The sequence below is a fragment of the Apodemus sylvaticus genome, chromosome 10, assembly GCF_947179515.1.
Source record: "Apodemus sylvaticus chromosome 10, mApoSyl1.1, whole genome shotgun sequence".
Lineage (NCBI taxonomy): Eukaryota > Metazoa > Chordata > Mammalia > Rodentia > Muridae > Apodemus > Apodemus sylvaticus.
Window position 1 is genome coordinate 3,235,082 of NC_067481.1, and position 13,251 is coordinate 3,248,332.

A 13,251-nucleotide genomic window follows, 5' to 3' on the forward strand; every position below is an offset into this window, starting at 1 on the left:
ACACACACACCTCTCCTACACACACCTCAGCCTTTGGCTCCCACCGCAGGGAATGGAGCCTGAACCCTGTGCATGCTAGGCAGGCCATTTTACAAAATTATATGTTTGTGTGTGTGTGTGTGTCTGTCTGTCTCTGTATGTGTATCTGTCTGTGTGTCTCTGTTTGTCTCTGTATATGTGTGTGTTCTGTCTGTCTTTACATACACACACACACCAGTATATATATAAATTGTGTATCTGTGTGTGTCTGTATGTGCATCTGTGTGTACATGTGCACTCAAAGGTGTCCAAGGAGACCAGAAGAAGGTGTTGAACCTCCGGGAGCCAGAGTCACGGGTCTTTATAAGCTGCCTGACGTGGGTGCTGGGAACTGAACTTGGATATTCTGGAAGCACAACATGATCTCTTAACCTCTGAGCCATCTTCCCAGCGCTCAGTGCCTCGCAGGCCAGCTGCAGCTACCTGCTCTGTCGTGGCTCAGGCCTCTGTGGGTGCCAGGGTAGAGAGGGCCGGCCCGTGAGCCGCGAGCGAGCCTCTTTTGGAATCAGATTCCCATTACTTGGGAGCTTCTGGTTATCCCTTCCTTTTGTGGAAATTGGATTTTGGCAGGAACGAGGCCCCGGGGCAGAACAATTGGGGGTGGGGGGTGGGGGTGGGGAGGCAACCTGGGAAGGGCTGGGGTTTCCTGCTTGGATGGGGAAAGTGAAGGGGCACCTTTGTCTCCCACTGACAAACGTCTCTTTCTGACCTCCTGTCTGGAGGCCTGACCCAGCAACTTGGCCTCTCCCGGTGCTGGGGACACCCAAATATGGCAATGCAAGTGGGCCCTGATGCTCCTGCGTGGAGTGGTTCTGCTGGCCATCCTCAGGCCCCACAGGGTCCCTGGCAGCCCCTCTCGAGGGTGGTACCTGAACGCATCCATCACTGTCCTGTACGCCTCGTTACGGTGCTTCATGCCCACTAGGCTGGTGGTCCACTGCTGCAGGATGCGTTTCTTCTCCATGACAATGGTGTCAATCTCTGTGCTGGCCTGAAGAGGGGGGGGGGGACATGGACATGGCTGGCAGCAATGGCTTACAGAGGGCCAGGCCAGGTGCAGGTGAAGGGCGGGGAGGCGGGGCTTGCTCTTACCTCAGTCACTGCTTTCCTGAGGACCCGGGTGTCCTCAGCCTGGGACAAGTATTGAGCCTCAAACAGGGCGATGTTTTCTTCTAGCTGGTGTGCCCTTTCGGTGAGCTGGTCCACAAACAGGTCCTGGGAGAAAGAGAGGAGGTCAGGCAGAGCTGTCCGCAGCTGAGGTCAGTTCTCCGCCATGGCCACAAGGCCGAGCACCTCCTGTGGGCAGAGGTTTCTTGGCTCATGGAGGATACCTGCTTTTTCTTCTCTATCTCCGCATGCATCTTCTCTGCCTCCGTCTTCTTCACTACCTGCTTCATGACTTGAATGTCGTCGCGCACATCCTGGTCTATGTTCTGCATGTAGAAGAGGTGCAGAGCCAGGCTCTCCATGTCGGTCTGCAGGGCGGCCACTGTGGGGGAGGAAGCTGCTCAGTGCCCGTCCTGGGGCCTGACCCCTGGGGCAGCACTCTGCCCTGTGACCTCTTCCTTCACAGAGAAACTGGAGACTCTTGGAACCCTGGCTGCCGGGAACAGGTTCCATGGATCAGGCTCCTGAGCTGGCTACGTGGACCAGGCTGTTGGAACTCACAGGAATCCCCCTGTTTTTGCTTCCCAAGGGCTGGGATTAAAGACCTGTGGCATCAAGCTCTGATGGAGATGAATCTTTATTTTTCAGAGAATCTGTTCGTATCTGCGTCAAATGAGATGCAGATTGGCCTCAAACTACTGATTCTCCTGCCTCCACCACTTTCCCAGGGCTAGGATTATAGGCATGTACCTATACATACATACTACCTCTGTGTGTGTGTGTGTGTGTAACCACATGTGTTCAGTTGTATAGAAGTTAGAGAAAGAGCCAGCTGGTTTCTTTTATCTCTATCTTACTGGCTTTTAAACTTTCTTCTTCTTCTTCTTCTTCTTCTTCTTCTTCTTCTTCTTCTTCTTCTTCTTCTTCTTCTTCTTCTCCTCCTCCTCCTCCTCCTCCTCCTCCTCTCCTCCTCTTCCTCCTCATTCTTCTCCTTCTTCTTCCTTTTCTTCCTCCTCCTCTTCTTTGTGTGCATGGGTGCTTTGCCTATGTGTGTGTGTGTGTGTGTATACACCACATATATGCCTGGTACTTTCATAGACCAGAAGAGGACACAAGACTCCCTAGAAGTGGATTCGCAGACAGTTGTGAGCTGCCATGAGAACCCAGGTCCTCTGCAAGAGCAGCCAGTGCTCTTAACTGCTGGCATGCCTTATTGTTTGATGAGATTTCTCATGGTACCTGGAGCTGGTTGATCTGGCAAGCCTGACTGGCCAGCAAGCCCTCAGGACCTTCCTGTCTCTTCCACCCAGCAATAGGACTACAAGTGGGCTCCACTGTGCCAAGGTTAGGGGGGGTACTTGGCATTCAGACACAGATTCTTACTTTTGGACAGAGAGCACCGCTCCATAGAGTTGTATTCCCAGCCCCTGCATGACTCTAAAGACTTCCACCCTGCCTTGGAAGGATGCCAACGTCACCAGAGGGCAGAAAGGAGCAAGCGCACACTGAGTGGTCAGATGCGGTGGTGCAGGTCCACCACTTCAGCACTCCGGAAGCAGAGGCAGGAGGGGTACAGGTTCTAGGCCAGCCAGAGCAATGCACAGATACACACACACACACACACACACACACACACACACACACATATTTGTGTCTATACATCCCATATCTGCAAGTTACCACAGCCTGCCTCCTAGCACACTGCAGAGACTAAGGTTTTCCCAGAATGGTGTTGGATAAGGTCTCACATCTATCTCATGGGTTTCCTACCACTTGAGAGCGGGAAGCAGCTTGGACACAACACAAAGGCCCTTTGGAGGAAGGAGCTCCAAGCACAGTAAGCAGGTTTGACTTCCATTGAAGGTTCTGTACAGACAGACCCTTGCTAGTGCAGCTGCAAGGTGCTGTGCCCCTCAGCTGGTGCAGCTGCTGGTGCAGCTGGTGTGGGGGCTTGTCCCTCAGGCAGGGCCTCACAGCTCCAATGGATTCCCCATAACAAAACTCACAGGGGACTTGCTGTGAGGCTAGTACGATGAGGTATGAAGGATGCTACACTTCAGTCAGCACTTGTTTGCTCCACCTGGGGGTTAGTTAGCCCAGTGGTGAGCACCTGCCTAGCATGTGCAAGGCCCTGGCTCCACCCCCAACACTGCAAAAAAAAAAATTGGCGGTTATAAGTAATACATAGATAGGTTTCCACTGATAAATAAGTAACATTGGTCAGCAGTTAAGAGCAGAGGACCTGGGTCCAGTCGTTCCCAGTATGAACATGGCTGGTCACGAGGAGCTGGGACCCAAAGCTCTTTCCTTGCCCACGTATGTTCCAGATGTACACACAGTGTGCATACATGCATGCAGGAAAAACACTCCGACAGACACAAGGCAGGCGTGTTGCACTCAGAGGGCAGAGGCAGGCAGATTTCCACTAGTTTGAGGCTATCCAGATGTACACAGTAAGTTCCAGGCCAGTCAGGGCTACATAGTAAGACCCTGTCTTACAACAACAACAACAACCACAATACAACAACAACAACACCCCACCCACACTCTTAAAAGAGAAATAAATCTTCTAGAAATAAGAACATTTAAAAAGAGCTGGAGAGATGGTTCAGAAGTTAAGAGCACTGACTGCTCTTCCAGAGGTCTTGGGTTCAATTCCCAGCAACCACATGGTGGTTCACAACCATCTGTAATGAGATTGGATGCCCTCTTCTGGTGTGTCTGAAGAGAGCAATGGTGTACTCATATACATAAAATAAATAAATCTTTACCAGACAGTAGTGGCGCACACCTTTAATCCCAGCACTTGGGAGGCAGAGGCAGGTGGACTTCCGAGTTCGAGGTCTACAGAGTGAGATCCAGGACAGCCAAGGCTATTCAGAGAAACCATGTCTCGAAAAGCCAAAAAAAAAAAAAAAAAAAAAAAAAAAAAAAAAAAAAAAAAGAAAAGAAAGAAAGAAAGAAAGAAAGAAAGAAAGAAAAAAGAAAAAAGAAAAAGAAAGAAAGAAAGGTTTGTGTACTAGCACAGAACATCGCCTGTTCAAATGGCGGAGCTACTTAGAAAGCTGAAATGTGTGTCGGTGGTTGGGAGAGGGCGTGTTGAGTCAGGTGTCCTTGAAGGATGCGGCTTACACTTGGCACTGGGGCGCACGCTGGCTTCCGGGGAGGGAGGCTGGAAGGAGGGAGCCAGGCTAGAGCTGACTCGTGGTGCGTTGGGTTTCTCTCTGCACAACCCGATGCTTCCTCTGGGTGCTGGAGGAGAGGGCTCCGTTGTTTCCGGTTTTAGTCAGTTGCCTGCGAAGAGCCTGGTGCTGGCAGCAGTGTACCAGCTTTCATCTGTGATGTCTTAAGGTATTTCTTCTGTTCTTCCTGTGCCACCTTCTGTCTGCCTAACACACGTTGAGGCAGCGGAAGGAGACGAGAGTTCACTGGGCACCCGGGGACCATCTTTTTAGCTCTGACTTATTTGGGACAGTTTCTATTCAGAGAACTTGTCTGTTTCAAGCTCATGTAGGAATTCCTTCCTCCAGGTTAAGTGATAGTAAACAGGGCATGCTCGCCCTCGGGGCAGGCGCCACCTGACGCCCTCCTAACGTGGGAGGTCTTTAGAGAGGTTAACAAGTGTGGTCACTATGGTGGCCTTCCAATCCTCTGAAGAGGAGATCGGGACACAGAGGGATGGCGGCCACACAGAATCTCAGGGCCCCCCGAGTGGGGGGAGCAGCCCCGACTGTCCTGTAGGGAGGCATGTCTGTCGATGAAGCAGCCTTGTCTGGGACTTCGGTGTTGCGACCGAAGCTGGCTGCCTCCTGCCCCCACCTGAACAAGCAGGGGTGTGTATCACACACTTACCTAAGCATGCCAACCAAGGTCAACTTGTCTTTGCCGGATGAGTGACTGAGTCAATATTTCAATTGTTCTTCTAAATTTTCATTCCTTCAAGTATTAGCGAACATAAATTGATTTCAAACTTAACTGCCTGGAACCCATTTTCCTCTTCTGGAGTGCTTGCTTAAGCACCCCCCTGCCCCTTCCCCTGGTATTTGTCTTGGCTGTCTCAAAAGGGATTCGAGTACCCTTTGTCATAAAAACAAGGTAGGCAGGTGGGGGGCAGGGGGCAGACAGGTGTGTGTGTGTCTTGCATGACTCCCCTAGCTTTGTCCCTTTCTGTCTATTGTATATCAAAGGGAGATTAAGGGGTGGCCCAGCCCTTCAGGGAGCCCTTCAAGGGACAGAAGCCAGCCTGGTCCATGAGCTGTGTGGTAGGAGCCACTTAGCATGAAGCTTCCCCAGCTCTATGGCTGGGGGCCTCCCAGCAGGTGGGCGGCAGGACAGGGACCACAGAGTGTGCCTGCAGCATGCTCCAAGGTCTATAATAACAGAAAGCGGGAGTGGGCATGGGGGTGGGGGTGGGGGGCGGTGGGTGCGGGGCTTCCGTTTCAATGCCACGCCCTTCCTTGGGTGCTTTCTCTTGATTCGGGGTAAGTAGGGAGAGGTTCTTGATGTGGGTTGAATGCGTCCCCTCAAAATACAATCGGCTGGGAACCCAGTCCCTAGTGCGACAGTGCAGCGAACAGGGGTGGGGCACAGCAGATGGGACCGCACAGGTCACATGCCTCTGCCCTGGATGTGTCAGATTAGTGCAGGGTGACAGTTGCCTGTCTCTGGTCCTCTCTCCTCTCTGCTCTTCAGCTAGTAACTAGAGCATCACTGGACACATGTTGGTCCCTCCACGTTAGACACCTTTTCTTCCCAGAACCACGTGACAGATGGTTTGGTGGGTTGCACACTCGGTGTGCATGAAGGCCCCCAGATTTGATCCCCAGCACTGTGGACGACGCCAGGTGGAGTGTGGTACAGGACACACAATACCAGCGAGGAGGGGATGGAAGCAGGAGGGTCAGACGTTCAAGATCACCCCACGGAACAAGTTTGGGGCCAGCCTGGGCTACATGGCACACTGCCTCCAAAAAATATTTTTAAAAAATTTAAAAAATAAAACAAAACCCTGTTCATCACCAGTGTCACAGCAGATTCTGTTATAGAATATAACGCCCAAACAGAAAAGGAAAGCACAGAATTCTTACCTGCACTCGTCGGGGTTCAAAACACATTGTGCCAGAACAGTGCACCTGTTTTGTTTCATTTACCTTTGTTCCTTCCCCCCCTATTATATTAGTAATAAAGTTGAAAAAGAAAACTGGAAACATCAAAATACACGAAGACCAGGTGCGAGGACTGCTAGGTCCTCCGCTCGCTGATCAGTGAGGGGGCGTGGCTTCAGTGGGGACACCGCACACCGCGAGGCCCGTCTCACGTGACCCCAGGCTTCCTGGGCTCCTCTCCGCTGTCCCTCAGCAACTCTGGCTGTGGCTGTCTGGATTGGGGCACTGCCTGACCCAGCGCTTGTGCCCAGCAGCACGGCCCCTCCCAGTGCCGAGTCCCACCCACTCCGCATCCTCTGCATTCGTCGTTTGGACCACCGTGGGCCCTTCTGTACACATCCACCCCAGTGAGCCGCACTGCAGGGTCATTGCTTTGCCGGGATCTTTAACGACACGCACATGCTCAGGGGCTAGGCACGGCCGCGCTGGCCTTGGGTGTCGGGGTTCACGGGGTGCCTTACGCTTCTTTCGTTCCTCGTTGGCGGTGGCGCAGGTCTTGTTGTAGAGGGCGCGGGCGCACTGCAGCTCCTCCTCCTTCCTCCTCCGCTCGCAGGCGGCCAGAGAGTGGCGGTCGTGGCTCTTCTCCAGCTGCATCTGCAGGCGGGCCAGGTGCTGCTGGACGCCGTAGAGGTTCACGCCCAGCTCCTGCCTCTGGTTTCGGGTTTGCTTGGTGGCCACGTCCTGTATCAGAGAGAGACGCGGGGTCGAGGCAGGTCCGTGGGGGCCCCCGCTGCCACTGCGGGCTGGGAGGAAGGCAGGAACCGTCCGTCCGTACATACCAGCTCTTGGATGTCCAGCTTCAGTTTGTCCATCTGCCGGTTGAGGTAGCTCTTCAGGGCCTCCTGGAATCTGATCATCAGGGGCTAAGGCAACAGAGAGCCACAAGCAGTCAGTTATTTCAAGTCCAAGGTGGCAGTGCTCTGCTGAGCGGTCCAGTGCTTGCTGGTGCGCTCTCTCTCTCTCTCTCTCTCTCTCTCTCTCTCTGGCTTTCTTTCTCCCTCTCTCTGACTTCTGTCTCAGTCTGTCTGTCTGTTTCTGTGGGGGTGGTATGGGCAGACACAGATGATTTCCCAGCCAAGACTCCCCCCTTTTCCCTCATTAATTAATTAATTAATTAATTAACATCCCGACTGCTCCCCCTCCCACTTGTCCCCCCCTATCGCTCCTCCTCCCATTCCCCCTCACCTCTGAGAAAGGGGAAGTCCCCCCCTGGGTACCAACCCACCCCAGCACTTCAAGTCATTGCAAGACTAGGTCCACAAGACAAGACAGCCCATCTAGGGGAACAGGATCCACAGGCAGGCAGGCAACAGAGCCAGGGTAAGCCCCTGCCCCAACCTTCAGGGACCTGCAGGCAACCAAGTGGAAGCCACAAATCCTGGGCACCTTTTGGCCCACACCAGATACTGCAGAGATTTGGCTGAAGGATATGGCTGCTGGGGGGGGGGTGTCAGCCTAGACTCGCCAGGGACAGTAAGGGCGATGACACCCAGCGCAGCAGTGTGAAGTGAGGGCCCGGGGGATTTTCCCAGTATGCCCTGGACTCCTCAGCTCCCTGGAGCACTGCAGCTCTCCAAATGTGTCGCTAAAATCAAGGCTGCCTTTCTCCCGTGCTGTGGGCCTGGACCGAGGACCTTTGGTGTGGATGACAGGAGGGAGGGACACTATCCCCGTCTCCCTCAAGCATCCTGCATCGTTGGGACATATTTTTAGTTGTCAGGACAGAGGTCAGAGATTTGGGTCAATGTCCTATAGGGCCCAGGTCTCTCAACAAAACACAAAGCAAAGCAAACAAAAATAGTAGAGTCAAGGGTGTTTTTGATTTTGTTTTGTCAATTTGACACGACTGGAGTCATCTGAGAAGAGGGAACCTTAACTGAGAGAATGCCCCCATTACACTGGCTTAGAGGCAAGACTGTGGGACATTTTCTTGATTGATGATTGATGCGGGAGGGCCCCGCCCACTGTGGGTGGAGCCAAAGCTAGGCTGATGGTCCTGGGGTATATAAGAAAGCGACCGAGCAAGCCAAGGTGAAGCAAGTGGGTCAGCAGTGCTCCTCCATGGCCTCTGCATCAGCTCCTGCCTCCTGGTTCCTACCCTGAACTGTAACTATCGACAGAAATAAACTTTTTACAGTGTTTATCACTCGGACAGAAAACAAACGAAGGCAGGAGGTGTAGCTGATGAGCAGCCACGAGGCAGCTAGCACCGAAATGTTGGTCAGGGGTAGAAAGAGCCCACGTGACTTCCCCCTGCACGGGGTGACAGCAAAACCCCAGGGCGTTTTCTTACGTGGTCTGGGTCCAGCACCATCAGTTGGGCGCCTTCCTCCTCTGCCTCGTCACTCCCTTCAGACGTGGCTCTTTCCATCAGTGCCTCGGGGCTGAGGGTCTGGACCTGGTCTAGGAACTGTATCCGGGTTTCTTCACGGGCTCTGATAGGTGACGGCACTGCAGAGGTCAGGGAGAGACAGCAAAAGTCACCAAGGCTTGGCTGTCGCGTTCTGGGGGCGTGGGCGTCAATGCTCGTCCTGCTCTCACAGGGCATATTATTGGGCGTGAGCAGGCAGAGAGAGAGCCTTCCAGGGTCTCTGGCTTGCCGGTGGAATCAGCTGGCGCTGACTCAAGGCATCCCACAGGACCAGCCACATCCTAGCAGTGGATGGGGGTACCCAGGTGAAGGGTGGAAAGAAAGGGGGGCCCTTACTGTGGGGCTTTTGGGTTCTTTTAAAAAAAATGAAGTTCGGGGTGGGGATGGGAAGATGGTTTAAAATGCTGCTATTCAAGAACAAAAGTTTGGTTCCCAGCACTATGTCAGGCAGTTCACACTGCTTAACTCCAACTCAGAGGGATCTGATGCCCTCTTCTGGCCTCCTTGAGTACTGCACTCATGAGACCTACTGCATATATATGCACACAAGTCAAAAAAAAAAAAAAAGTTAAAATGATTGAAGCCAGGTAGTGGTGGTGCATGCTTTTAATCCCAGCACTTGGGAGGCAGAGGCAGGTGGATTTCTGAGTTCAAGGCCAGCCTGGTCTACAGAGTGAGTTCCGGGACAGCCAGGGCTACACAGAAAAACCCTGTCTCAAAAAACCAAAACCAAAACCAAAACCAAAACAAGAAATTAGGTCATAGAGACCCTTTCCTCCTTCTGTAGTGATTACTTATCTGTTTTGACCCGGAGTCTCCCCATGCGGGCCTGGTTGGCCCAGAAATCACTATGTAGACCAGGCTAACTTTGAACCCACAGAGAGAGATCTCCTGCCTCCGGAGCACTGCTGGGACTATCACACTGGCTGCTGAGCAGACTGGCTGTATCTATTGTACCCTGCTGCTCAGAGCAGAAATTGGAACACAAGTACTCAACAGATCAGCACTGCACAGACAAGACAAATGAAACACACGGTCAAGGCCTGGCATGGTCCTGCACACCTAGAGTCCTAGCACTTAGGAATTCAAGACCAGTCTTAAAGCACCTAAGGGGTTCGAGGGCATCCTGGGCTCTGAGGGACTGCATTGACTTTTATTCATTGATTACTTTTTATTCTGTGTATGGGTCTGTGAACATGAGGGCGGGTCCCCACAGAGACCAGAGGAGTTGGATACCCCTGGAGCTTGAATTACAGGTGATTGTAAGCCGCCTGGTGTGGGTGCTGGGGATTGAACTCGGATCCTCTGGAAGAGCAGTATGTGCTCTTAGCTGCGGGGTCATCTCTCCAGCCCCGCCACCCTGTTTCAAACAAGACAATCCCTACAGGTGAGCTCCAGGAACAAACTGTGCAGGTAAAGCTATGGGGAGTGTGAACCGTGGGACAGGAGCTGGTCCAGCGAAACCGATCTTGGGCATGCCTCCCTGGAGAGGAAGCAGAGGGTTTCCCGGGGCCAGTCGGCAGACAGCTGGCCCACTTACAAAATCAACCAGCATGCCTGGTGGGCATTTGCCATTCTGTGAGCTTGCCGGCATGTGTGGGACAGACCTCCAGGGGACAGTCCTCCAGGGGCTGCCCCCTTCATGTAGCCATCCCACAGGCAGGACAATGGTGACAGTGGATCGGATGTGCAGTGTCTGCACCGTCTTACTGCCTCTGTACACCCAACTCACCTTGTGCTGAGGGCCTAGCTTTGTCTGGGGCTTAGTGGCTCAAGGGCTCTCCTGCTTCAGGTTTCACACTGCTGGGACTGTGGCGTGAAGCACTGCACCCATTTCTGTGGACCAGGCCTTGTGTGTGCCTGGCAAGTCCCACCAGTGAGCTGCATCTGGAACCACTGTCCCATTTTTACTAGGCTACATGGACCCTTGTTTTCTAATTTTCTTTCTTTCTTTTTCTTTCTTTCTTTCTTTCTTTCTTTCTTTCTTTCTTTCTTTCTTTCTTTCTTTCTTTCTTTCTTTCTTTCTTTCTCATCTGCATTTACCTTTTAAAGCAGAATGTGATTGGGTATTATTATTTCCATTCACAAACCTTGCTGAGTTACAAGACCTAGGGAAACTTAGGGTTTTGTTCTTGGTACTTCGGAAAAAAACGAGCCACTCGGGGCATTCCTCTGTCAAGTTGTTTTCTTTTTCTTTAAAGATTTGTTTATTTATTTTATTTATATGTAAGTACACTGTAGCTGTCTGAAGACACACTGGAAGAGGGCATGGGATCCCACTACAGATGGTTGTGAGCCATCATGTGGTTGCTGGGATTTGAACTCAGAACCTCTGGAAGAGCAGTCGGTGCTCCTAACTGCTGAGCCATCCCCTCCAGCCAGCCCTGGCCCCTGTTTTCAGTGTGTGGCTTTGTGAGCTGGAGCCTGTTACCTGACTCCTCCTGAGGCGTTTCCTCGGGTTCCAGGGGAAGATCGTCAATGTCTGAGGGAGTCAGACTTCCCATAATGCTCAGCCTGAAGCGGTGCCGCGCCCCCATAGGAAAGACTCTTTGATGGGGAGGCTCTGGGGGTCTCTCCTGCAGAAAGAATATCAGGAACCAATTAACGAAGACTGCTGTAGTTTGTATGCAGGTTTAATGGCGTTCCCTCCGGACCAAGGTTCTGAATGGACCTGTTAGACCCTCTGCTCTGTTGCCGGAGGCTGGAAAGAGTACCCTGAACACACTCGTCCTAGGGGCTAGCCTTGGCTCTCTGCACCTCCAGCAAGGGCCTTGTGGGGGACCATTTTCTCTTCTCCCATCTAAACACCTTCTCTCCATACAGATGTCTGGCTCTTTTTCCCACTTGAGATGCAGTCTACTATATAGCCCAGGGTAGCCTGAGACAAAGTCTCGTATGTAGCCCAGGGTGGCCTGGGTCCTTACAACCCTTATGTCTCTGCCTCCTCAGCGGTAGAATTATAAGCCTGTGCTCTCACCCCTAGCTTGATTTTTGGCATCGGAAGGGATTCCTGTAGTTACTGAGCTGGGCCATCAGCACTCAGCAGCAGCTGAGGTAAATGCTGGCCCAGGAGCTGGCGAGACGGGGATTCACCACCCAGTTTACGAAGAGCAAAGTATGGATGCCCTCATCTCTGCCCGTGAGCCCCACGTCCCGGATGTAGGGAAGGGGAAACAGATCACACAGAAGTGAAAACGTTCATCAAAGTGGGAGCATCACCTAAAGGCTGGGCTCACAAGACCCTGACACAAAGACCTCACAAGACCCTACATTGTATACAATGTAGAGGAAGAGGAGGAAGAGGAAGAGGAAAGGGGAGAGGAGAAGGGAGAGGAGGAGGGAGAAGAGGAGGAGCAGCAGGAATAGGAAGGGAAGAGGAGGAGGAGGAGGGAGAGGAGGAGCAGTAGGAAGAGGAGGGGAAGAAGAAGAGGAGGAAGAAAAGAAGGAGGAGCAGGAGGAGGAAGAAGAGAAGAGGAGGAACAGAGGAAGAACAGGAGGAGGAAGGAGTAGAAGCAGGAAGAGGAGGGAGAAGAGGAGGAGGAGGAAGAGGAGGAGGAGAGAGGAGGAAGAAGAGGAGGAGGAGCAGGAAGAGGAAGAAGAGGAGGAGGAGGAAGAAAATAAGGAGGATCAGGAGGAGGAAGAAGAGGAGGAACAGGAGGAGGAAGAAGAGGAGGAACAGGAGGAGGAAGAAGAGGAGGAGCAGGAGGAGGAAGAAGAGGAGGAGCAGGAGGAGGAAGAAGAGAAGGAGCAGGAGGAGGAAGAAGGAGCAGGAGGAGGAAGAAGAGGAGGAGCAGGAGGAGGAAGAAGGAGCAGGAGGAGGAAGAAGAGGAGGAGCAAGAGGAGGAAGAAGAGAAAGAGCAGGAGGAGGAAGAAGAGGAGGAGAAGCGGTGGACAGTTGACTCTGGGAAGGGTGACCTGCCTCCAGGTCCTGTAGGGGAGCCCCAGGGATGCTGAACTGGGTGTTTTGGGGACACGGCTGCCTTTGAATCACCCGTGCCCCTGTAAGTGACCCCAGTAAGCTCATTGGTTCTCCAAACCGGACTTCTGTGGAATCATTACCTCAGCTTGCTGTGGGCTCACTGTCAGGGGTGGGGTGTGGTCAGGACACATCTGTTGGTGTCTCCCCAGGAAAAGGTCACTCGATGCTTTGTGACCAAATGGAAAGCATTCGTAGGTGACAAATCTGATTCAGAACTTACCTCTGGCACTTAAGAAAATAAAATATGCTTTCTACTGCACTTCGGGTTTTTCCCCCTGTAAGTCTGTGACCTGCTTTAAGTTTTGGTGCCAGGCCCTAGGTTCAATCCCCCAAACAGACAGACAGACAGACAGACAGACAGACAGACAGACCAATTAACCAACCAACCAAGATCAAAATGTTAGCCACTAACAACAGACAACACTTTGAATGTAAAGTGGTTGGATTTGTTTTGTTTGAAATAAGGTCTCTTTAAGAAGTTCAGGCTGACTTAGAATGCAAGATCCCCCTGCCTCAGCCTTCCTTCTGGGTGGGTGCTACTAGGGCCAGCTAAGTTGAATTTTGAGAAATAAGAATTTCAGCCCCTTTTC

At 52.4% G+C, this 13,251-nt stretch overlaps 1 protein-coding gene across 1 annotated transcript in view; it reads right to left on the reverse strand.

The window, feature by feature from the left end:
- Nucleotides 1-13,251, reverse strand: part of Ccdc40 (coiled-coil domain containing 40) — a 35,365-nt gene that overhangs the window by 20,689 nt on the left and 1,425 nt on the right. The window contains exons 2-8 of the mRNA XM_052197246.1: nt 11,114-11,258; nt 8,605-8,762; nt 7,091-7,174; nt 6,773-6,992; nt 1,371-1,528; nt 1,132-1,254; nt 909-1,030 (exon numbers count right to left, since the gene is read on the reverse strand). Of these exons, the coding sequence (XP_052053206.1) occupies nt 909-1,030; nt 1,132-1,254; nt 1,371-1,528; nt 6,773-6,992; nt 7,091-7,174; nt 8,605-8,762; nt 11,114-11,258 (1,010 nt within the window). The remainder of the gene's footprint in view (nt 1-908; nt 1,031-1,131; nt 1,255-1,370; nt 1,529-6,772; nt 6,993-7,090; nt 7,175-8,604; nt 8,763-11,113; nt 11,259-13,251) is intronic.